Source organism: Apteryx rowi, unplaced genomic scaffold (assembly GCF_003343035.1).
Source record: "Apteryx rowi isolate R43461 unplaced genomic scaffold, aptRow1 scaffold_516, whole genome shotgun sequence".
NCBI lineage: Eukaryota > Metazoa > Chordata > Aves > Apterygiformes > Apterygidae > Apteryx > Apteryx rowi.
The window spans coordinates 319,405-345,709 of record NW_020450779.1 but is presented as its reverse complement, the minus strand read 5'-3'; the positions used below and the strand labels follow the sequence as shown (position 1 = coordinate 345,709).

The following is a 26,305-nucleotide window of genomic DNA, read 5'->3' as shown; positions in this document are numbered from 1 at the left end:
TTCTCACTTCTTAACCTAAAAACTGAGAAAAAAATTCTCTCTAGCAATACCCCACTGGTCTTATAATCAACTGTCCATCTGGTCAAAGTCTGTTAGTAACAGTTGTGTATGCTCCTAAGCGATGCCTGGAAGAAAAAATTATCCCAAATCTGAAACAAATGGCAATGGAAGGGTAGTTTGGCTTATCAAGCTGCTGCAAACAAACTGATCSACTGCCCTTCACTGAGGTTTGGGTTTGTTTGTTTTTTTCAAATGCCATTTCAAGCAATCACCTTCTGACTGGGCAGCTTAACAGTTCACTGTCATGACAGCTTGAACCCCTTTGAAATGAATAACAACTCTCTAAATGTGGAGATTAACTATGAGAAAAATATTCTTACGCTATTTGCATGAAATACTCAAGGTTTGACTTTTTTTCAACTCTCTTGAATTTAAAATGCAGTAGACATAACAGGCTCCAGATTTATTTGCTATGATGTTTTGCTGCCAAGCCTTTTTCTCTATAATCATATTACTTAAAGTATTTATGAAGGATGGGGTTGTTCATCCTTTATGCAAAGTGTCAGATTGATGACAGCTCTCCAATTATTTTTCAGCATGAAAATTTAAAATAAAGAAATAAGACTAATTGGAAGAATTAATCATATAAGGGCATTTAAATGGCAAGAGAATATACCATATGCATATAGAAAAGTGAAACTGGCTAGTCTATTTCTTCATTTTTGTTACAATTAACTTTTTTTAAAGAAGATTAGCAAGAAGTTTGTTTCACTTTTCTATGAAAAAGTTCTACATATCCACATCCCTAATGACATATTTCAATCATAATTTACTCAGCAATGAATAGGGCTGTCATGCCCTATATATAATGCAACCCAAACACTGGAGTAAAAATAATGTCATTAACATTTGCTATGCATAAACAAATAAGCTATTCTTCATTTTGCCTCCTGAATTTCATGAGATATTTCTGGTCGGATTTATCTATCTGTCCTCTATCTGTTAAAAAAAAAAATGCAGACATGCTAATTCTATAATATTGCATAAGTCCTTGTTTCTTAAAAGCAACAAGCACTGTATTGACCATTGTTGTCCTGGCTACAGACACATCTACATTAAAAACCACAAGGAAGTTCCATTTCTGAAAGATACACTCAACATAAACATGTTCTGTACAGCTGGCACCAAAATACATTTATGCAGGAAATTATTCAAAGCTCAGGTCCCAGAATCTGTAACATATAGTGCTTGTTCATTGAAGAAATAATGGCAGTTAAGCTGTGATTGTTCCAAAAGTACTATCATAATTCTTTAAAAAATGATATTCAAAAATTACAACCTTTTTCTCTGCAGATGCAGTTCCAGAAAAAACACCTGAGACTTCAATACCTGAAAAATCAACTGAACCAGCTAAGACAACTCAAAAGGAAGTGGGTCAGCTCAGTGATGGGAAAGAAGATGCTAAGTGAGTAAATTCAATTACAAACCATGAGGTTTTTTTTCTGACATATGAGAATAATTTTGCATTTTTGTGTGTTCTTTAAAAGTCCCTCCAGTACCACAGCATCTGGCACACTGTAAGAACCTGAAGAGAATAGATTATGCACATAATTTCAATTCTAAGGCAACCACACATATAAGGTATTCATTTAGTAAGTGCTTTTGATAGGTTTTTCTGTACCTCATTCTAAATTGCAGAAATGAGGAAAGGGATTTGCTCTGTCTACAGTGAAATACCTGTATATGCTAATTCTAACATTGTTACTGCTCAGTTATTATTATTCTACTATATAAGTCCTAGGATGCTGCCCTGAATAGCTGAAATGTTTGCTATGTCATCTTAATATAAGAGGTTTTTATCCTGCATATACTTTTTGTTGAGTTATACCATTAAATAGGCATTAGTATCTGCAACTAGAGGATTAGGACTGTCTCTCCTCAAGAAGAAACAAACAAATGAAACTATAAAGGTCCTTCAGGGAATAATCTAGAATCATTCAACTTCTGGAAAAAGGTTAGTGACTATTCATTTTGCTAAAATAAAAATAAATGTGAAATCCACAAAACAATAATCTTGGAGTAATCTATGCTCATTACAGAACCATAGATTCAGAGAACATTTCAGGTTGGAAGGCACTGCCAGAAGGTACTTGGTCCAACCTCCTGCTAAAAGGAGGGCCAACTTTGAGCTTAGATTCAATTTCCAAGTTAGATCAGGTTGCTCAGAGCCTTGTCTAGTCCAGTAGTGAATACCTACCTCCAAAGATAGAGACTCTATCCACAAACTCTCTGGGCAACCTGGTCCAATGTTTGACCACTCTCATTATGAAAATTATTACCTTACATCTAATCAAAAATTTCCTTGCTCTAACTTGCTTCTGTTGCTTCTTTTCCTCTTGCTGTGCACCTCCAAGAACAGTTTGGATACATGTTCTGTATAACTACCTGTTAGGTGGTGGAAGACTGCAATTATCTTCATCTTCTCARTTCCTTTCTTTCACCAGGAGAGAGTTTGTAGTACAATGACCAGGAATAATTGAGGAAAATACTAGTGCATACGCCTCTAGAAGTAATATATGCGATAAAAGTAAAGCCCACAAAAATGACTGGAAATGTTATAAGTAACTTGGTAACTTGGATATGAATCAGTAGGTCAACGATGAAAACCCAGCTAAAGCGTCTTCTTTCTGCCATTTCTTGATATGTTGTTATAGGCTTATGGCTCCAGTGGTGAACTCTGTCACCACACTAAACRTAATTGCAATATGCTTATGAAACAAAGGGGTATGTTGCTTCTTCGTAGAAGACAAATATCTGTCTGTTAAAAGACAAGTTAAACTGTTTAGGTTAAACCTTCTGTTCTCATAGCTGTTCTGACTCACTGTCATGCATGCATCCAGTTAGGTATATCTGCTCAGTTTTCAGTTTGAGCAACAGCCTCTAAAATACAGTAAATCCTTGTTAAATTCTACTGCAAAAACAGTTACCTGACAAATTCTGCAGTTGAATCTGGAAGGCATGGTGCTCGTGTCATTGCATTGGTTAAAAAAAAAAAAAAAAAAAACTGTTATACAGCTTTGAGAGCTGTAGGGAGAATCATTTTAAATTTGCACCTTTACTTAAAGTTTAACTCATTGCCCCTGAAGATTCATGGAAGTCTGTCTATTCACATTCTTGATCAAGGTCACTAGCCTATTGCATCTGTGTATTCAACTTTTCTCACTAGAGCATTTTTTTAAGGAAACCAATTACATTATTCATGTAAAAGCTACATAAATGTATATGCATACACAGAATTGGAGACAAATGGGGTCATATAGTCTACCTCTGTACTAGTAGATTAAACACACTCAAATCAATCTCTAGCACTGAGGCCAACTAGAACAGAACACCCTTGCCCACATTATTGAATTCCTTTACCCTCCAAAACAGGATGACTCACAAAAAGTGTCAGTTATGAAAGATCTTTGTTCAATGCTAATTGCTGGAAATTCCCATACCTGGGAATTGTTTGGGAAAGTGTTGGTTTGACTAGACAAAATTATATCAAGGTCTACTCTTACAACTGAACAGGATACTCAATTGAGAGTTTCAGTGCCCAAGAATTTTCACTGGTTATTTAATCTATTGTTATAGACAGAGCCATAATTTGGTTGGTTGAATGAAGTGAAGACTGTTGAAATGGTTGGTGCAATTTTATTATCTCCTATTGGAATTTCTTATTTTGACCAGCTTTGTGTCAGGGAGCAGCAAGGTTCAGCTGCTTCCTAAGTGAAGGAGAGTTGGGAGCCAAGGGTGACCCCAGCACAAGCAGCACCCTCATCAACAAGGTGTACTCCCACAGGCTCTGAACATGGCAGGCAGAGCCAAGTCCTGGTAACAGGGTCCATTGACAAGACAAAGTGATGAACCAGGCCCAGGGTCCATCCAGGTAGTCCAGTCAGGAGCAAAAGGAGAGAGGGACAGAGACAGGACTGAGCAAGACTGTAGCCTTGCATGGATCCAAAGGATAGGACTGGAGACAAGTTACAACACACATGTGAGTGGCCTATTCAGGAGACAAGGTACCTACAGTATAGGTCCTAGGACCATCCAGGAGACAGAGCAGTCTGCCTACAGTTGACAGTACTTCAGACAGGCACACCTACAACATATTGCTCAGGCAAGGACTGAGGGCCCAGGCCTGAGCTTAAACAGAGCTCTTGGGCCCGTGGGTAGAGGGTGTGGGTGGAGGTCCCAGATGAGGGTGCTCAGGGCCATTAAGACCTGTTGGTGTACTCAAGGCCCTGACACTATGTGTAGGCTTATGTAAACTATTTTCCTATATTAATCATTCTCCAAGAGTCAAAGTTTAATAAAAGGTTGCTTGATCTTCTGCATAATAGGAAATCATCAGTATGCACATTGGAACAATGCCCATAGATTATCAATAAAATCCATAATAAGGGAAGGCTTGTGGGTGTATATACATATCTATTCACAAACCATATATATCCAGAGCATCTCAACTTTCATGGAAATGGAAATAATTAGTTAATAGAAAAGATTTGAATTTATCCTCAGTTACTGTAACTTAATTTTTTTAAATTCATCTGCACAGGCACAGATATATGGATGAAGGAAGAGAAAAGCAGGCAGGCAACCGGGACTTTGGTCCTTGTCACTATATACATTGAAGGGTGCAGCATTTTTTCAAGCACAGTTGACATGTTTGAAATTGCACACCTTTCATTTAGATCAGTTCTGTGTCTCTCCATACATAATTTCAGGGGATGGTAATGAACTTCCACATAAGGACTTTAAATTTTGAAGCCTTAGGCCCACGCCTGCAACTATGCAATATTGCAATATGAACAATTATACTAATGTAATTAATTTACTGGAATCAGTTGGATTACTTATATGTATGACAGTTCATGAGATTGTGCACTAACTGTATCCACCCTCCAATTTGTCTGCGTTAGGCTAGCTTTTACTCATGGTGCAACTCAACCTCCATTATCTATTAACAGGAAAATAGTGTTGTGAATCTCCTCTGAAAGAACAAATGGATTTATTCTCTTGCTAAGTGAATGACTTAGCTTTGACTGAGACTGCATTTATTCCTGAAAATTCCCACAGAAACTGTTTATTCACAAGAAAAAAATTGTTTTGGCTTTCCCTCTCAGCACTTTCTCATTTCTCAAATATAAAAATGCATTGTGATGGACATTAATAAAGAGTGGAGAGACATAACTCTGGTTTGCCTACATCCATCTCAACACTATGTCTGGAAGAGGAGACACGCTTGAATGGTCGATGTGCCAAGGCACCGAATTATGACAGAATGACTGAAACTTTTCATGCCTGTTTCCTAATGGCTTAGATAAGATTCCACACAGGTCTGCCTTGTCAGTGAATATATAGTTTCTCTCCTCCATCTTTAATGATAATATAACAGAGTAATAGGTTATTTCCATGAATAGCTATCTGCTGAGCAATAATAATCTCTGTTTGGGAGGGAGGGCTAAGTATACACAGTCTCTTCACAGCAAGAAATAAGGGAATAGAGGAACATTCAGAACTTAATTTGCATTCTCATAGAAGGCAGAGGAGTCTTATTAACATGGAACTAGCATAAAACATTAACTGCAGCCTTTATGCTATATCAAGATTATGTTGGAGAGGGTTTATAAAAACATATAAGCACATACACAATCCAATAAATTTTTGAAATGCAGGATAAAAATTACACGCAAGATTATCTGTAGCACTTTAGCAAATGCTGAGTATTGTCAGGGAGCAGCAAGGGCCGGGGGTCAGGGCCCTTGCTGAGGCCTCCCCGTAGCGGGTTTGGGAGCTTCTCCCCACTGTCACCAAGGGTGAGGGACAGCCCTCGGCTGCGCTGGCTCTCAGCTGGCTCTGAGCCCCGGCAGCCAAACCTCCAGGAGGGAGGACACTCTCAGGGCCCTTGCTCATATAACCTTTGCTGATTTTCATATTTTTTATTTAAAATATGCATTTTTTTTCTTAAGATTTTAACCCAGAGGAGGACATCTTTCCTTCAGTATGCATGACCAAGACTTAAATCCAATTTATAAAGCCACAGTCATGGATGCAATTGGCAAGCAGTTTCTGGTCTGAGGTCATCCTGCTGACTAAAACCTGATGCATCTTTTTTCCCTGGCCATGTCTTCCCACCCCCTGTCCTATGCTTGTGCAGCCATGTGGTTGGCTGGACCAGCTTCCATCCGGCTGGAAAATAATCACTTCTCATATGGGCTAATGCTGACCATGGGCACCCCAGAAGCACACAGGAAGGGTGGCAAGCAGCTGCCTCATCCCAGGTCAGCAGGATTGGCTGAAGTATTTCATGAAACTGAGCTCCTGAGAGTAATAGGCTGTGATAAATAGGGTAGACTAGGCAATCTGATGGTTTCTTCTGGTCTTAAACTATAAGAAAACAACAACAAAAATGTTTTGAAATAAGCATTGTCAATATTATTTCTCTGCAATGAGAGAACTTCAGAAGTTCATATCTCAGCAACTCCAAAGTTCAAGGAATGTTTTAGGTATCCATAGAAAGACTTTGCTGACTTTGGTGCAAGTTAAAACACCTCTGCAAGGAGAGGAATATTGCCATTTGTACACAAGAGAAAATAATATAACGTGTTCTGTGGGGGTACTGTTCAAAACCTGAACTCTAACAAAAATTTAAAAGAAGACATATGATTCAGATGATCACAAAGGTGACACAGGAGAGGCAAATGTGAGACCCTTGTGTGACCCTGCACTGAGAGCTGGGAACTGACACAGAGCCTGTGGCACATGGTTACTGTATAAAGAGTTTTGGCATGTAAGAGCAAAGGGGAGGCAGATCCATAAGCAAGAAACAGTAATGAATACTTGGTGTCAGGGGAGGAGATGAAGAAGTTGCAGCAAGTCCTAGAAGGAGCAGGGGATGAAAGAACGGTGCACAAAACCTCTGAGAGCACAGAGCAGAGAGAACGGAGGGATGCAAAGAGCTTCTCTGACCTCCTCTCTCCTCTTTTTGTCTTTCAAAAGCCCTTAAGCCTGGCTAAAGGGGTAAGTGTTTCATCTCCCYAGATTACCAAGGTGATAACGATTTACTATTAATATTAGGGCAGTATTCTGAAAGCCCGGTCAAGGATCATGAACTGTGAAATGCTGTGTAAAATGACAATCCGTATTCACAGGCCACACATCTAAGAATACATAATGAAAAAAGTACACTGGGTAACCAGGACTTCAGATGCTTTTAGGTTTCTTGTCAATATCTTACATGTTCTGGGTTATGGTTAGAGAGAAACAAAAATTTATATCTCATATGCTGCCTGCAGAATCTAGGTGTTATGAATAAAACATGTTTAAATAAAATAAAATAAATGCTTTTTAATAAAATATAATAATTCAATGAAATATGTTTAACATTCCCACACAGTAAACACATGCTTCTGATTCTGCTTTTGCAAATTCAGAAACCTAACTTTCAACATTTTCAAAAAATAATAATAATAAAGGGAGCTCCAGTGTTGCAAACTGCTGTATGAGGGAAGGTGATTCATGTAGACTGAATTCTGTGTTCGTATTTTGCCCTTTTCATAGCCACATCCTATTACCAAGTAGGTTATACCTGTCTTTCTCAGGCCCATAAAGGATATTTTTTTCCTCTCCAATTTGGCTAATAGCAAAAAAAGATAACAAAACAAACAAAGATTAAGAGGCAATTTGCTCTGCAGTGCATAGCCAGGTTAATAAAGAGAACTCCTGCTGGTAGCCTGTTCTTAGTGAGTAATGCACTTCATTTAGCTCAATTACCTCAACCAAGGAAATTACCATGTTTATTAGTGCTTGCCATCCACTAGTTGCAACACATCAACTAACACAGCAGATGCATCTTAGAGAGGCTATGTCCTATCACAGGAACGAAATCTCAGCACCCTGGAGAAACAGATCCAATATCAACTCACTGCAAAGACACCAGAACATCCTTATTTAGAGTAGGAACATGAGGGATCAAAAAGATGACACTCATGGTACTAATTCCAATTGACTTGAGAGAAAGTAAAACAAGGCCAATGCTGAGCACTTCTGAAACATCCCAGTTCAAATATAGCTACAAGAATATTTTATAAAGAGACTAGCAACTTTCTCTACATGTTCCCAGCTAATCACTGCGGTAGTTAAAATTGCAAACAGATGGAATGCATCCTGTGCATGTTATAATTCTCACCAGAAAGACATTAACATATAAAAAAATCAAAATATTTTTCTTAGCACTTATAACCTGCCTCTTAGGTCTTTCAGAGCTTGTCACTTTCAGTGCTTGAATTTGAATTTCTGTATTGGATAAATCAAGAACTTGTAAATTAAATTGAAAGGTTCTGGTGTACCGCCTGTACCAAATTGGATGAAACTTGCTGGAATCATAGCTGAGATGTATTTTCCTAAAGGCTTTAAATTCCATCTGTACTGCAGGATGCAGTTACACATGTTATTTAATGCAACTCACTTTGCAGAACAATCAGGTAGATTGCCTGGAGTTAAAAAGGTAGCAAATTTCAAAGTTTGTCCCTGAGGATTAAAGGAAGCAAGTAAAAGGATAGGAATGTCATTGTGCAGATTGAAATGTTATTTAGGTTTTTTTTTCTTTTCCTTTCAGTATTTTAAATTAAGCTTCAGTTATATATCTCTTTCTGAGTGTAGAAATGAGAAAAAAAATCTTTTTTTAGAATCTGTAAGAAAACAAAGGTATAGTTTTTCATACTTTGTTGCTGATTTACTTCTTTAATTATGAGGATTTTGTATAAATCCTTTGCTGATCTAACATTTTCAAAATAAAAACATAGCTTTTTCATAAAGGAAGAAATTATAAGCTATTAAAAATATTCTCTCTGCTGTTATTTGTTGAATCAATTGCTGAGAAACAGGCAAAGCAATGAGCACTGACAGATACACTATAATGTGTCGTATAATTGCACTAAACAGTTGTAAATATATCAGTGTCTTCCTTGATAAAGCTGATAGACATGTAAATCTAAGAAATAATACTTTGATATTATCATTTAGTATCATTTAGTAAAGGAAAACTGATTATTACTTTATAAATTGTGTAAGTATTCATGCCTATAGTTAAACTCGTCCAACATTTTTTATTACTATATCCTGTATCCAGTTATTTACCCCTTTTCCAAATATTAGCCATTTAAGATAAAAACATCCCATGGTGCGTAGCACAAGAGAAGCACCCTGCAAAGGATATGTTGGATGATATTGATGTGAGGGCTTGCAAGAAGGAAATCGGAGACAGAAAACAGTGACAGGCAGCACTATGAGGACCAGATGAGAAGTCAGAGGAGTCTGGCAGCCCGACAGCCCAGCCTCGTTTAGTGACCAGGACAAATGGCACCCTGGAGATTTGTGATGATAAAGTCTGTTGTCTGCAGGGAACCTGCTTACTTTGTTGCAGAATTTAGAAATGGATGTGGTAGGGGACTGCAGATAGTAAAAGGATGGTCTTAGGGCAGAGGCAGTGGAAAGTCATCTTGGAGGGCTGGATTCTTGCTCTGTCTCACCAATTTTCTTTGTGATACTATGAAAACTACATGAAACTAATTCTTGCACAAGCAGTTATATTACAATTTACCACTAATGAAGATAGGACCACAACAAAATCGGTTGCCCCTAGCTAATTTTGATTTAATGGCACAGGTAACAATAGGAGGTGACATAAACTTCAGTAAATTGTAAAAGTCTTCCAGGGCTCCTAACAATGGAACAACTTTAGTTGCCACCCAAGCTGAATCTATGCCACCATGTCTTTGTTTTCACCCTTGCTAGTTGGGTTAAAGCTTACTGAGGTATATTTGGGCTAAAAAATTCTTATTCGGCTCACACATCTGTCCGCTGAGTACTCACCTCCTCCCAGTGAGTATGACAAATATTATTCCCATTCTCTGAAAAAGAAGTTACTGGAGCCAGGAATCTGTGAACTCTTTAAAATTGGCTTTTGGAGCAATGAGTCAGGCTAGGTAAAGAGAGCTAGGAAATCAAGTAGCGCTCTTAGTCATCATACAACAAGAACCCTTTCCAAATCTTTCTCCTTGGCAAAAAAAAATCATACGGAGTGCTGGGCCTGCAATATCAAAGACTGTGGATTTTTTTGTTTTCTTTTATTTTACCACCTTCTAATCCTACTGCACATCATTGCTGAATGACATGATTGTTCAACTTTTTTTTTCATCTAATTGTAATACCAAAGAGGTAACAGTCCATCATTTCTGCCTTTTCTGGGTTTTGCCATTTTGTACCCTTCCTACCAGAGTGTGGGATCAGGCAGAAGTTACAGTCTTGCCAGTTTATTTTTCTGATTTTATATCATTAGTGGTATTTCACTCTCTACTTTCCCCATGYTGTGAGACCCCATAAACAAAATAGACAAAGTTTTCCTTTTCTCAGACAAAAAGTTTCCTTTGTACATGAACAAATCACTGACTTTCTAAAATCACTGTCAGCATTTAGTGTTGAAAAGCACAGACTAAGGAGAGAGAAAATAGCAACTTTCAAACATCCAAAAATAAAAAAAGAAGAAACTCTACATTTTTTTCACCCATATTCACAGTGGATAGGACGAATTGCATCAAAAGAGATTTATGTTAGATAACGGGTGGAAATTCTAAGAGTGAGGATAGTGAAGCACTGGGATAAATTCTTTAGGAATATTGCAAAATATCAATCACTAGACATATTTAAGAACAGGCTGGAGAAGAATCTGTCAGGAATGGCACAGATACACTTTATCCTGCCGTAAGGTGTGGGAACAAGGATTATATGATGTCTCACAGTTCTCTGCAGTCCTACACTTCTGCGCTTTTTATGGTTTTTATGAAATCAGATGAGAAATGAAAGCGTCTATTGAAAACTAAGTTTTCGAAATTTGGAACATTTTATTGCAACTTTTTTTTTTAATTCACTATGGGAAATATTATCATGTTTTCATTTTAGCTGTTATTTAGTGCTCATTAATAAATATGGAGAATGAAAAGTTTACAGAAGGATTTGTTCTCCTTGTTAGTCAATTCTATACAGCACTGGATCATACTCTGATGAAGGCATTCTTTTCCTTAGTCATAAAATACTGTATGCTTAAGTAAATGATTATGAGTTTGTATGTGTTTCAACATAACAGGCATTATATATATATACATTAAAAACTAACTTTAAAAATTCCTGATAAGAGGCAGATGCCCCACATAGAGGAGATTTAATAACTTTCAAGTACGAAAGCCCCAATGGTACAACAGCACCAGACACATGAATAAGTGAGAAAATCTTGTAATAGGTTTCTTTCCTATAATGTCATACTTGTTCTAAAGCAATTAGTTTCAGAGCTGATGCTGTCTTTTTTAAAATCACAGTAAATATCCAGTGCAATTAAACTTCTTTATATCACTAGTTACATTAAAGAAAGGTGATTTTAGAAGTTAATTGATACTTTCTACATTCATCCTAGTTTCTTTGCAGTAGTTCATGCTTCAAAATTAGTAATTAAAAGAAAATATTATTCACATTTTAATCTGGTACCTTAGCCAGAGTTCCATGTGTTCAACATTGAGACTGACTTCTCCTTAGAGAGTACTATAAAGAAGATTAGAGGAGCCACAGCCTGTTGTGATTGAGTGACTAAGAGGATTGCCAAAGAAGCTCCGTGACAAACCTTTGAACTGAGCAAGAGGAACCACATGCAGCCCAGATGATTAGTCTTCAGACTGCACTGCGTAAAGAAGTTGATTCTGAGTCCAATGCCACTGGATAACTCTGAACAGACAACAGCTTCCTTGGAAGTTGTTGCTTCTATATCCATATTGCTATATGAATACAGAACAAGAGAACTGAGAAATGATAGATCTCTATATTTGACTTCAAGAACACTTGCTTAGGGCCAGAACCAGCATACAAAGACTGAACTAAGGGGAAGTCATCAATTACAATAGCCAGTTTTGTTTACACAGTGTCTATATGAAGCTTATTAGTGCTTATGGCCTATCCTTGCTTGTACGTATAACCAAAGTTACTAACCGAAGTACTGGTCACATTATCATTATACTTACGTTAATCAAATAGCTAAAAAAATAGATAGTAAAATGAAAGTAACATCCCTTTAAATTCAAATTGCATGGTGAAGCATAAAGCAATCCTAAAACAGAATGAACATAAAAATGTAATTTATCCTCTGTTACTACAAAGAAAAGTTAACTTACTGCCATCATTCCAAAACATATGCAGCAAATAGGGAAAGACATATTTTTACTGAATCACTGAAAGATCTGTTTCTTTCAGACACTTTCCCACTAGAAAAGAAGAGGAAGAGATGGTGGGGCAGAGAAAGATAAAAGATATGCATGTTTCAAGAGTGTTACTGAAAATTAAAGTTGAATTCAGAGCTTTCTGAAATTTCAAATATTCTAAACTGTCAACAGTTTGTTTCAAGACTGTAAAATGATAGGTATATATACATGTTAGAAACTCATTTCACATTGGTAGCACTTGGGCTGTTGAGATTTTGGTAGTAACTGGTGTGGTGTCACCTATACAAGTAAAATCACTAATTCACTTTCCCCCTCTACACATTTCAAGTTTGTTTGCTGAAAAGAGCTTCCTGTGCTTCCTCATCCATTCTCTACAGTCTCAGGAACCATTGCCTACAACATTTTTCATGAGCTTAGCAAATACCTTCTTAAAATTTGTCACATTTGTTTCAACTGCTCCTCATATTAGAAGGCCGTCTAAAATCTCAGTCTTTCAAGTCTTAGAAATTTTCTTCTGCTCATTAACTCATATTAATTCACTTCAGCTCAAATACCTCTTCTCCCTCCCTGGTCCTCCACCCAGTTTTGAATTTACAGTCAGCAATCCTGCTGCCTCTCGATCTGCTTTGCTGGTTCTCTAGAGACCTGTCTCTCAGAAGACAGGTTCTCAACAGCCTTCATAATTCTAATAGACCTTCTCTATACTGTTTACTGTGTGAATTCATCTTTTGAGTATAGCTGGTCAGAACAAGTCTCACCACTGACTTATATCTTCATATTAATGTTTCCTTCACTTTACTGGGAACACATCTCAGAGGCATTCTAGGGTTACATATATGCCAGATTACAGTATGGCTCATAGGCATCCTGCTGTTGATTAAAGCCCTTGGATATTTCTCCTTCTGTCATCTGCAATTTATGATCCCCCCATTCTCAGAAGAAATTCTTACAATTTGTTCTTAAATGCATGACTGCATTAGGTACCCATTAAGTTTGCTCTCATTTCTATTATTCAGTCCAAATAATTCCATTTTTCCTGTATAGAAATCAGTCCTACTTTGTGCTTTGTAATCATCCCAATTCCATGTCCTATCAAATGTCACTAGCGCGCTACTATATTTGGTACCAAAGTCATTATGAAAATATTAAAACACACTTTTAAATCTTCATAGGCTTCCTGTGGAGGTAAGGAAGAAGGATAGGCTCATTTAGCAGGCAATTCAGAGCAGGAACTTAGCTCAGTCATTCTGAGCCTCTCCTCAGAGAAGACTGTCTCCTTCCTTTGGCTATAAAGAGAGCATAATAAGAAAAATTAGTTAGTCTTTCYGAATACCTCTGTTCCTCTACCTCCTAGATGACTAACATTATTTTTCCTTACAGAACCATGAGGTTTCCCAGTTGTCTAGGGTGTGTGATCTCAGCCTTGGAATGAAGGGGCAGATACAGGGTTTGAGTCTCTGAACTCTAACCACACCAGGATTATCACAGCCTATTGGGGATGTGTCTTTGAATCAGGACCTTTCACTGATGCCTAGAACTACATTCTTTAATCACACTGAAATCTTTCGCATCTATATCATCATGTTTTATGGACAGTTTTATAGCTGTGCATTGTCATGTCCTTCTGAAAACTGGTTATTTGGATAAGAAGTTCTACATAATTTATTAAAGACTACAAATTATTTGTTCAAAATACGGTTGTAAATATGATCATAAATCATAATGTCAGTGCTCAATAAAAGCATTAAAATCTCTACTGCAAGATGAAGAATTTTATTTGCAGGTAAACAGGAGGACATTTATTAAGTGCTGCAAAAAGAAGGGTTGTAACTGAATTCAGCAAAAAATGGTATGGATTTTTTCAGATAGCAGCATACACTTATGAAATATATTTTCTCAGTGTTGACCTGCTAGATAAAAGATGGAGTTAAGCTCAGGTATTTGGTGTTCAAGGCCAAAATGAGAGAAAGAATTAAACTCTAGCCTGCAAATTGGAAACAGGTAAACTCCATTTATTCTTAAATAACCCATTGCATTTCCTGGTCCCTGTTTTGTTTGAACTCTTAACAGAGAAAACTTCAAAGCCTTACCACTTAACAGATGTTACATACATTAACATACTCAGTGCAATGTTTCAGTAGCCTGTTCTTTCAAGACCTCTTTCTTCTGCTATGCAATAGATGTCTAAATCTTTTCTCTTGGCATGGGAAGAATTAAGACACTGTAATCTGACTCAGAAGACAGACAAGATCTACAGAATAAGATAAGAAACATATATTACTATTGCTATTGTTAAACAAAATATGGTTTAAGGCAATAACAAAACTACTAAACAACACTACTCATAGTACCTGAGTTGTATTCCTGACTTTTTCGTTTCCTGGACCGTGTGAACTCATTACTTCTGCAGGGTGTTATAAACATTTCCGTTCTGTAAAGGACTCTATGATGTAGTAGGTAACATAGACCTAGACCTACTGTAACATACTGCTCAAAGGTCAGAGAGAAACRTTTTTACAGAATAGTACATTAGCTTAGAGACAAATCCTAGCACTCAGCACAGCTCAGCACAGGGAACTGAAGGCAAAGTATCCGTCTGCCCAGCTAAATAGTATATTAGTAAGGAGGCAGATTTAGCTCTGAAGGTACAGATCTGTCCCTGTATGGCACAATCCCTACAGCTACATAATACAGGCAGACACAAACCAGGGATTGGTTGACACCTACAAGTTTGATATCCCTTGAGAACTTTCATACTCAGAATAAAGCCAAAAGGAGATCAATTTGAAGTCAATACAGTCTGTAATTAAATAGGTGAGGTGAGAATGATATAGTTATGGATCCAAAATAAGACAGTATCTCTTTAACAGACCATGTTAAAAACATAAGTCAAACTAACCTCTCTCACAGGTACAAAATCTGAAAGTCTGAGTAGTAGTGAACCGGAACCAGAAAATACCGTAATAGTGTGATGACAAATTAATATTATTATATGTGGTCTCTTCAAAGAGGAAAATGATTGCAGCAGGGACTCTGACCTAGAAAATGAGCTCTTGTTCCTGCTGGCTATTCTGTGCATGTTCTGCTGTCTCTGTGTGTTATTATAGGAATTTATAGAACATATTTTAGTAGAGCTAATCTGAAGTTTGCCACATGGAAAAACTGCACACATCATAGTGAAAGAAGCACCTCCGAACACAGAGAGAAGAGCAAAAGAGGAAAGCACCTTGGTCAGCAGGATGCTCTCAGGCCTGGTAGGGGGTGCAGAGCCGGGCCTCAAATCCCACCAAGTCCTGCATGCACTGAAAGTCAGGTGCATGGCACTGGTGTCACCTAGTCATGGCAAAGCACCACTTAACATGAGAGATGGAGTGCAGTTTGAATAAGCTTCATTTGAAACTGAAGTGCAGCTCCACACTAAGCATATGGACAATATACGTCTTCAAGTAAGCAGTATGCAACATGCAGCCTCTTCCATTTCCACCAACCACAGAAAATTTAAGGTAAGCATTTCTTTAGTAGAAAATAATAGAGGAGGAGATAATGCAAACCAAATGGAAAGTAGGGCAAGGAAAATCAATTTCTCATCAACTATAGAGCATATAACTTTAAACAGATTCACATAGCTTCAAAGCAGTACCAAGTAGCAACATGTTTACATTGGGCTATACAGCAACAATAAAGCACCAAATTCATAATAGAGGAGACTTAAACTTGTGTTGGAAAGTCTGTGAACTTACAAGAAAATGCCACACATATTTCAGCTTATTCCATAGGGATAGAAGAAGGGGCCTTTGACAGGACATTTGTGATAATTTTATTTTATTATAAAATAGCTAATGGCCTGAATAAATATAGCAACAGGCTAGAGTAAGAATTATTTGAAATTCTTTGCATGGAAACTGAAAGACTAATTGTGACATGTTAGCTCAAAACAAGAAAGGATTTAATTGCGCCACAGATGGTCAGAGCAAAGGGAATAGGTGACTAAAAGAAATTGTGATGAGATTGCAAAGTATATTGCAAAGAACTGTCTGATTAATCGCCTGTTGGGGGAGTTTTAAGAAGTAGAAACTACAGAAAGCTTAAACTAGAGGAATGCTAAGCACATACTTCCAGATTTCTGCTGCTTCATCTCCCTATGATTTCTCTTTATTTTATCCAATACTTTACTTTTGATGGATTTTCACATCCTTAACTTACACTTCCTTAGGCACTGTGATATGTGCTATGTCTCATAAAAGCTGTGCTTCTCAAAAAGCTACACGCATCCCATTCTGACACTCTCCGCTTTTAATTACAGCTCCTTCTGTTAGGAACACTGAAGCAGTTTTAAGTCTTGAGGGGATATAGTGCTTTTTCAAAGATCACCAAGCAGTGTTTTTCATTTCTTCCCTATCTAGGGTGCTGTCATATCACTTTCCTTTTCTTACCTTTAGGAAGATTTTCTCAAGAAGCTTGAAATTTCAGGCCTGTTTCACTCTTGCTCTGCTGCTTTTCTCCCTGTAACATCCACATCCTATGATATCTGGCACAGAGGGTCAAAAATCTTTAAGAAAGGAAAAACAATTCTCCACTCTACCTGATATACGCAGCAAAAATGGCAGGGTTTTGGCAGCAGGGACAGCAGTTGTGACCAGTGTGGGGGAGGCCATGACCTGCCCTGAGTGGTCACAGCAGGGCTGGCTGTCTCTGACACTGGTGTGAGCACCCATCGCCTGTCAAAGCCACAGCTGGGCAAGGGGGCACCTCTAAAGGGACGGTGGTGGCAGGGGACCCATGGCAGGGCAGGGACGCCCYGAGGAACTCTGGCCATGGGTGCCCCACACTGGAGCAGGGACATCCCTGAGGGACTGTGGTCATGGGTGACCTGCACCAGGGCATGGACACCCCAGAGACACCACTGTCGGGCCCAGATGGAGCCCCTGATGCTGTGGGGCCACTTCTGGCAGGGTCAAACTGGGTTTCATGCTTTCCACTACAAGGTCTCTCCTCAGCATCGTAGATTTTCACATTTCTTTTATACTTCTTTTCAAGCTAACTCCTTTGTTTCAAGAGTCTCTTTGTAATTCCATGGTTACTGTGCAATGCAGCTGACAGTCATCATCCTTTTTAGCAGGATCAGTTTGGGGCAAACACCATCTCAGACAGTTTTGGGTGCTCCATTCACACACGTTGTTGCACTCACAATCTTATCTTATCAGCTGTTGTTATCCAGCCGATTTTGCCAGTGGTGGGTCCTGTGAGCTCCTCCACAAATCAGCAAACCAATTGCTTAGAACTGTGATCAAAATCTGATGCTTCAGCTGTGGCGTTGTATAGTAACATTTTAATCTTATTTAGGATAGCAGCAAGAACTACTAGCCAGTTGCATGTGTGTGAAGCTTTATTGCCACTATGATGTGGTCATAAATCAATTTTTATATGTATTAACAATTTTGATTTTCATAACTGTATATTTCATAAAAAGGAACCASAATTCAATTTTACAGAATTCATAATTTTTATTTAATTTCTGATACATTTCCAAATTAGAATTATTTTATGGAGCTACAGATCTTTTTCTGGTTCTCTAAGGCAAAAATTCATGCTAAGAAACGCTTCCCAAATCCTACATCCAAATGCATAGTACAGCCACATCTGGACTCTACATCTGCAATTGAGCATATGCTCTTTACCCCGTGTCCTTGTCTCCCCACAGAAGAAGTAGTCCAAATGCATGGCCCAGCTGTCAGCTGCCTGGCACTCCTAAACACCTCCAGTCTACATAATCATAGCTATTAGATATGTAGATATCACCACATAATAATGACCACATTTTACTGCACAGAAGGGAAGAACATACTTTTTGTCTCAGCAAATACATATGCTGAGCTCTAGACCTTACAAAGCCAAACCAGAACTTGGTGAGGATCACTGGTGGGAAGTTACTAGTGAAGTAGGCTACACAGAGCATAGGACATCCTGACTGCATCTTCATAAAATATCATGTAGGCTGCTGCACATAGCCAGCAATGATCAATTGATATAGGCAGAAAGCAACGGCAGACAAGTTATAGTTATCTTACTTACTAATTAAAGGGGGCAAATAAGCACTGTGACCAAAAGAGATCCAGTCTTGATTTTTGACTTCTGCTCATATTGTGGCGTCGTTTCCTTCCATTGCTTTCCGGTACATCAAGTTCTTTTTTTTTTTTTCCTTTTGCTTAATTAGCATGCAGAAGGCAACACCTCAAGGTTTCCTAACAAATGAGTATGCCAATGGCCAACTTCAAGAGATCGTCAGAAAAATGCAGGAAAGGACAACAGTCTACAAAGAAAAGCTGAAAGATCCAGTGCTGTCCTCGCCTGAAGGCAGTCCAACAGCTTGTAAGTGATTTTAGAATGCAAGATATAGCTGTTCATTTAATGGGTATAAAGATGAAAATTCTTCGGTGAGAAAAGAAAATGCTGGAATAAAATTTTCAAGTGAGTATAGCATAGGATATAAGATGCTCACCCACTGAAATAAATCAGTTTGTGCCTTTTGAAGTCAGTTTATCCATAATAGTCAACCAGCTCCATAGGTAGAGCTCCCTTTGAACCCCATCAAGAATTTTGGAGAGAAATCTGGGGCAATGTCTAGAACCATCCCTGTCAAGCAGTTTTATATACTTTAAAATAGCGCCTAGATATACAGATTCATGGGGATTAATCTGTATTACTGAAAAACACATATGTATCTCAGAAGTAAATATAGGTGACTCTGAGATTAGATTTGTTGTGTAAAAGTAAATAAATTTTAATCTATGGCAGTAATCTCCCARACACACTGAGGTCCATGATTTGGTTAGAGCAAACTCATCTGAAATTAATTAAACATTGATCTCTGAGAATATATGAAACATCAAACACCATATGATGTTCTTCCTCTTTAGAGGAAAGTTTGATTTTTTTCCTTTTCACAAGCGATTGAGTGTGGGGATTTTATACTCTACTATTTTTTTGTAAGCTGCCTATTGTTTACCTGAATTTTAATAAGCTGGAAAAAATAGTGCCTAAAGTATGATAAACTGTACCAGCTGATAAAGAAATTCAATTTTTTGGAATTATTTTGCTAATTTACCTATTTTGTCCCCTCTGTAGAACTTGCAATCATTTATTTTCTAAATCATTATAGGTACAATTTGCCAATTTATGGCTAAGACTGTGTATCCTACTCAGAGGTAAAGCCACCAAAATGAATGGGAGAAACGTGTGGACAAAATTATCCAGCACAAAGATGGAATAACTGGTCTCAAAGGACTAACACGTGGCTGTTGCAAGCCTACAAACTTACAAAACCATAGGCTTCCTATTAGTTTTGCCTGCTGCATCTTGCATATTCAGCCTCAAAACAGGGGAGAGGCCAGCCCATGGCACACTCAACTTTCCTCATCTCCATCCTGACTACATACATTACTTACAACTGGCCCATAAGAAGAAATGCCCAGGCACATTAATGAGTGCTTGTTACCTTATATCTTGTCAGTCTTTTATGGCATTGGTTGTGAGTACTGTCCAAGGAAATACACTAATATAGGTATACATATTTCACTGTGTAACRTGAAGTGCCATGTTGGTGACAGCAGATGTGCATGATTATATCAGTGGTGATTTTATGCTCCAGTCTGTTTTCTAATGCATTCAGTATTATAGTGAATTTTAGCTGTAGTCACTGCCAAGTGTTTTTACTAGCATTTTTAACATGCTGGGACTCTTGCATATGTTGAAACTGTGAGTAGTAACTGAGGCATTATTAAAATGTTACCTTTTGTGACATTCTTATGTTGTTAGCACCATCAAAAAAGAAGCCTCCACCTCCAGCAAAAGAAGAAAAAAAAGAAGAAAAGAAAGACGAAGCAGAAACAAAGCCAGAGGAGGATCATTACTGTGACATGCTGTGCTGTAACTTCAAAAAACCTCCACTGAAAAAATACATGGCATATCTGCAGCTACCAGGCAGCATAGACTCATACACAGGTAAATTAAAAGCCATGCAATAGAATGTGATAAAGGAGTAATGAAGTGACTTATCCTTACACAGTACCTGCAAGCCCCATAAGGTCCATGTTCTGGTGTGCAACTCAGAGGGACACAGAGATTCTGCCCTAAAGAACATTCAGTCCAAACCATCAAAAGACATGAAAGCTAACAACAGTAGTAAAGGCACAGAAAGACTGTATGAGTGATTTCTTCAGTGCCCCAAAGTTGGTAGGTAAAATGATTACAATTAAAATCCAAGTCTTCTGATGCTTGATCCGGAATTTGGCCCATTTGTTAGGGCCAAATAATCCTTCTGTTGCTCAAAGCATGCACCTGTAGTCCTTCCAAGCAAAGTGAAAGGTGTGAAAAATGGAGTTCCTTCAAATGGGTTAAATTCTATATTCACTCATAAACCCTTCCTTTTTCCCTTTTGCAAATTCTCTGTGTGACTCCCAGTCCCAACATATATCACTTAAGGAGCCTGTGCCATTAAAAGAGGGAGAATGATAGGTTGCTCTAGACAGAAAAGTTCCCAGAGACTGCTCTAGACTAAATATGTCTAAAAGAATGAGAAAAGATTCTGATTTCATGCCTGTAAATTCACTGTTTTGTCTTCCAGATCGTCGTTATGTAGCATGGCTTTTGCTTGTAACGATTGCCTATAACTGGAACTGCTGGTTTATTCCCCTGCGCTTTGTGTTTCCATATCAAACCCCAAGTAATACAATATATTGGCTTGTCATAGACATCATTTGTGATATCTGCTACCTGTGTGACCTGCTGGTTTTCCAGCCCCGAGTGCAATTTTTAAAAGGTGGAGATATAATAGTAAGTATTGGAAGTAGGATTTCCACAGGTGGTAGTTGTGATTTGAAGTGCATTATAAAAATTCCTTAAACTCCCAGATACATTTTTTCCTACCATGTCATATCCACGAAATATTATTTATCAAAGTATATCTATATTCTTCTTCACTGACCTTTCACTATTCTGTTTTGGAAGAAGGAAACATTGTCTATATTCTGTGCGAGTCTTGCAATTCTAGACACAAAAGTCCTTAAAAAAGAAAAAGATTTGACAGTGAGAGATGAGAGCAGTCAGAACAGCCATAGAACTCTCTCACCAGGAGTAAGTTGGTGCAATTTCACTGAAATCAGGGATTATATGAATATGTACTCATACACRTATCTATATGTTAGTATATGTGTCTGAAACTTGTAACTTTCCATTCATATCTGTCACGAAGGAGTGATGCACTTCACTCGTAAGAGGGAAGCAGCACTATGTTTATTGCAGTAAGACAGCAACTTAACAAAGTTCAGTCATAAATAAGAATGATTTAACGAGGTTCGACTGGCAAGGTTCACTCAGTTATTTACTACATGAAGGACAGGGTCAGATGCGTGTGCAACRGAGACCCTCCCATTGAGTCACAAGGTTCAGACTGGACCCCCTTGCTTTCTAAACTCCTTCTGAGAGGAGCSTAGGTGCGGCTGGATCTGATCTTAGTTCCAGACTTGGTCAACGGTTTATATCTGAAGGAGTATGTGCAAAGGGAACCCTCCTGTTGAGTCACGAGGTTCAGACCCCCTTGCTCTTCAAACTCCTTCTGAGAGGAGCCTAGGTGCAGCTGYATCCGATCCTAGTCTCAGACTTGGTCAACGGTTTATGTCCAAGGGATTATGTGCACAATTAATCAGAGGTATAACTCAGCAAAGTTTCGTGAAGTTTGCAAAAGTTCAGCATGCTTTAATCACTTACCGAGGATCTGTGGYGGGTAAGGAATCTCTCAACCTCGAGGAGTAACCTTGAGAGGCGTCCCCGCTCAAGAGGAGGTTCTGCAGTGCAGCCCACTGCTGTGCAGGAGAGCTCAATGGGCTCTGGGCTGCCCCTATTTATGGGGGGAGATGATTGACTCATAGTCATATTTGCATGCTAGATGGGCCTTAGTTGGCGCGTGCTCAATTAGCCCCTGCATACGTGCTGTTTACAGGGAGGTCAGGTTGAGGGGGAGAGAGCACATCAAGGGGGGAAAGGAGCACACGGTCACAATATCATACAGAAATCATAGCTGAAGACAGAACATATTCCACTAGGGCTGGGCCGGAGAGGAATACTTCATTACAGATTGTGAGATTTGGGGGGGTTTTGGCCAAAATCAGAGCAAATCCCTGTAATTTCAAGATGTTTTAAAAATCATTTATTTGAGACATTTTATTTTGTGATACATTCAATTTTAATTTTGCTACATTTTTGTTATATTTTTATACAATAATACAAAATTCTAATCAAGTGTCTAAAAATGTTAAAAGCTTTCCCTTAGTGTATCAAAAAGGCATCTAGAACATTAACTTTTCTTTAGAAACTTCCCAACCTTTGATTCTTTAACTTCTACTGAAGAAAATCTAACATGCAAAAAAAATGAGTGTAGATATTTTCAGTATGACACTACTGTGCCCAACAGACAGAAGATTCGAAATTATACATTCTCAGAGTAATTTGGAACTAGCTTTAGTTCAGTGCTTTTTGTATAACATTTTACACTTTATGAGAACAAAATATTAGTAATACATTTACATAGGGATCTCAGACAGGACTATATAAATGTAGTTTGGGTAGATATTAAAATGCAGTGCTGTGTAATGTATTTTTCCATGCCAAACCACTCAGTAACTGGCAGTGTTGCCTAAATCTCACAAAACTCAGGGTTTATGAACAAGGTTAAAAGTCTGACATAGGAAACTTACTCTTTATTTCACTTGAAGCTGTTTGTAAAATTCATAGATTTTAGTGCTTGAAGAGATCATCTGCAGCCTGATCTCCTGCATTTAGTTTAATGCTTAAAATGATAATAATGAAAAGTTGGCACAGAAATATCCGGATGATTTTAAAGCTATTTTTAAAGTGTCCCTGGTATAAATACAGTAAGTATAATAATAGATACATTTCTTTAGATACTTGTGATTAGCCTTTCTTATTAAGGTACTCACATCAGTTCCCATAGAGAGCAATTTCAAAATAAATAGCTAATCATTTCTAATGAATGCAATGTTGATTATTAAAATGCTAATGATAGCACATTCATTTAGCTTTCAGTGAGCTAATTTTGTACAGCACTACCAGAAACGTTCTTTGCATTTTTCTTGGAACTACAGAAGTCCAAAGGAGCTTTTGACCCTGAAATTGAAGGATGCTGGGTCAAGCACCAACCTGTAGAGGGATCTTGAGAGTGAAGGTTTGTGGGAAAATGCAGCATACTTTAGTAGACCAGACAGACTTGGAAAAAAACTTACAACCCCCAAACCTTGTTTTTTTTCAAGTAGATCTAATACAGTCTGGTCTAATATAAACTGGTCTAATAAAAAGCATTACTTCTTCCTACAGATATTTCTCCATTCATGCTTTTAGACCATTAGTAATATAACTGTTATCATCCCTATTATCAGCAGAGTGCTATTATTGTACATTAGCAACACTCGTTCCTGACATAATGTTCTTGACTATGCTTTTTTCTTCTGTCATTATTACTATAGTCAGACAAAGTGGAAATGAAGAAATTCTATCACAGCTCCATGAAGTTTCGGGTAAGTAGACCCTGTGCTACTGTAGTCGTATTTCAATGATGTCTTACGTTCTGGCTGTAGGGTTCCACAGGGTTCTTCCATTCACCAAAATCACTCTTGACTTAAGAATGCCACCAGAAGGCATATGGCACGTCACTTCTCACCAGCTGAAGCTAGTGTTGTCATCTTCATAAACAGTGTTTAATTATAAAATAGAATAATTATAAACACAACTATAAATATTAGTTATAAGCAATAATAGTTGGATAAAATAGAATTAATGAAATTCTGTGTCTTGATACATTTCTTGCAGAGTGAGGTCATCCCCGTACACACTGAAAGCAAAAGCACGGCTTGCCAGAGATTCATTAAACAAAATTAATAGTTTAAAACATAGATGATAACTCTATTTAGTGAACTCTAGGAAGTACATTGAGGTAATGAACATGTCATTGCTCACACAAGTAAATAAAAAATTCAAACTAAGTTTTTTGATTCTCATTGCACTATATAAAAACAAAGATGCATTTCATTTAGGAAAATTGCTCATTTTATTCCTAAATACTGTTTTTGCCGAAAGAGGACAGGCACTCTATTGAATTCCTAATACACATACAGCTCTGTGACACAGAGCCTGCATCTCTGAAATTACAATTTTTGCCCCCTCTTCTGTAAATACTATTGCACCTATCTTTTTTCAGATATAAAATTTGTCTATGTGATTGACTATTTGCATACCTRAAGTTAAACTACGCAAAAGTGCTTTCAGGATTCAAAGCCCAAGTAAACAGCTACAGGCTAATGGGCAGGAGAGAGAGTCAAGCTCAAAGCAAGAGGATTAAGTAGATATATCTGGTTTTATTTTAGGTTTCCTCTTGCAGTATGTCTAGTACTCTTGATTTCTACAGAAACTAATGGGAGTTAAGTGTTCTCATTACGTGCAAGATATAGATATAATTTGGGAATCTGTCATTCGAATAAGTACTGATTAGCAGTAACTGATATTAAAACACTTCTGACTAAATTTTGCCTCCTCTTAGGCATATGTYTGAGAGAGGGAGAGGTCATAAGAAGCTGTTTTACCTCACTCAGTTTTTTGTTTTGTTTTGTTTTACAGAGTTCAGGTATTAACTGTGTCTTACCTGCACGGAATCAAAGTGTAGCATTGCAGGCTTAGTTGCTGCCAGCACAAGTTGTGTCTATCAGGGTAGAGGCATTTCTGATGACAGTGAGATGAAGCCTTCAGTTCCACATCCCTCTTTCATTCCCAAATCGTGTCAGCAACAACAAACCAAGGTATCTCAGGATACGAAATGTTAAAAGGCAAAGCCAAGCTTCCCGCAACTTTCCTACTGTCCAGAGTATTCCTGGAAAGAATAGTGCAGGCCTATAAAAAAAAGTAATCATACAATTGCTAGACTGGTGGAAGATGCTGAAAAATGTTAGTGATATGGGCAGGAGAAACATCCAAATGTAATAAAAGACAATATTAAAAAAAAAAAAGATCCTATGAGACTATGATGACTCTGTTGTACGCAATACATGGCTGTTGCAGGTTGGAAGCAAGGAGTCTAATTTGTCATGTTTCCCTAGATTGCTTTAGGGAGCCTGGTTTTGAAAGCCATATGATAACTAAGAAGCACTTGTGGAGTGCTTTCCTAATATGCATACCAGAGCACATTTTCTTGTCAGAGCCATAATTGAACGAATGGAATGCAATAGTAGTCAAATATCTGAGATACTGTTAATAATCCCCATGAAACAGATAAAAATCTCAGACACAAGGGACTTAAAAATAGAGCAGAGCAAAGCTGTTGATGTTTTCAAAGAGATAATCTTGCCTGCCAGTGCTTTGGAAATTATGGGACTAGCGWGCTGACTGTTCAATATTGATGCTCAATCATGATTCAGTCTAAGTAGGTTTCTGACAGCAAGTAAAGGCATTATGATTATTGGGAAGTTTAAAATGACCTGTGCTCTTCAACAGCTTGACGTGATATCAATATTGCCGTTTGAAGTTTTATACTGCTTCTTCGGATTTAACCCAGCATTTAGAGCAAATAGGATGCTAAAGGTAAGATCTGTGTTTGTGATGGATGGCTAACCACACATAAATGCTTTTAAAACCCAATGGAAAGTTGTTCATAATATTTAGGATTAAGGAACTTTGAAGTTGGAAATTATGTTTAAAAATTTTGAGGCTCTGAGCTACAACATCAGTAAACAAGCCATAAACAAATACAAGATATAGTCTAGGTAGTTTAAGTCCTTATTCTATGTTTTTCTTCTGATCTTATTGTTTTCTTTGTAGTTTAAAAAGGTGTTTTGTGATTAAGACTGGTTTGCTTCCATGATTTAAATTAAATTAATCTTAAATTACCTACTTAATTTTTCAAAGATCAAAAACATTAATTTAAAACTCGTTAAGAT

General features: G+C 37.7%; 1 protein-coding gene across 1 annotated transcript in view; it reads left to right on the top strand.

Moving 5' to 3' along the window:
- CNGB3 (cyclic nucleotide gated channel beta 3) overlaps positions 1 to 26,305 on the top strand; it is an 86,143-nt gene that overhangs the window by 28,752 nt on the left and 31,086 nt on the right. Inside the window, exons 3-8 of the mRNA XM_026080381.1 lie at positions 1,354 to 1,465; positions 18,523 to 18,677; positions 20,154 to 20,309; positions 20,932 to 21,144; positions 23,850 to 23,896; positions 25,863 to 25,949. Coding sequence (XP_025936166.1) covers positions 1,354 to 1,465; positions 18,523 to 18,677; positions 20,154 to 20,309; positions 20,932 to 21,144; positions 23,850 to 23,896; positions 25,863 to 25,949 — 770 coding nt within the window. The remainder of the gene's footprint in view (positions 1 to 1,353; positions 1,466 to 18,522; positions 18,678 to 20,153; positions 20,310 to 20,931; positions 21,145 to 23,849; positions 23,897 to 25,862; positions 25,950 to 26,305) is intronic.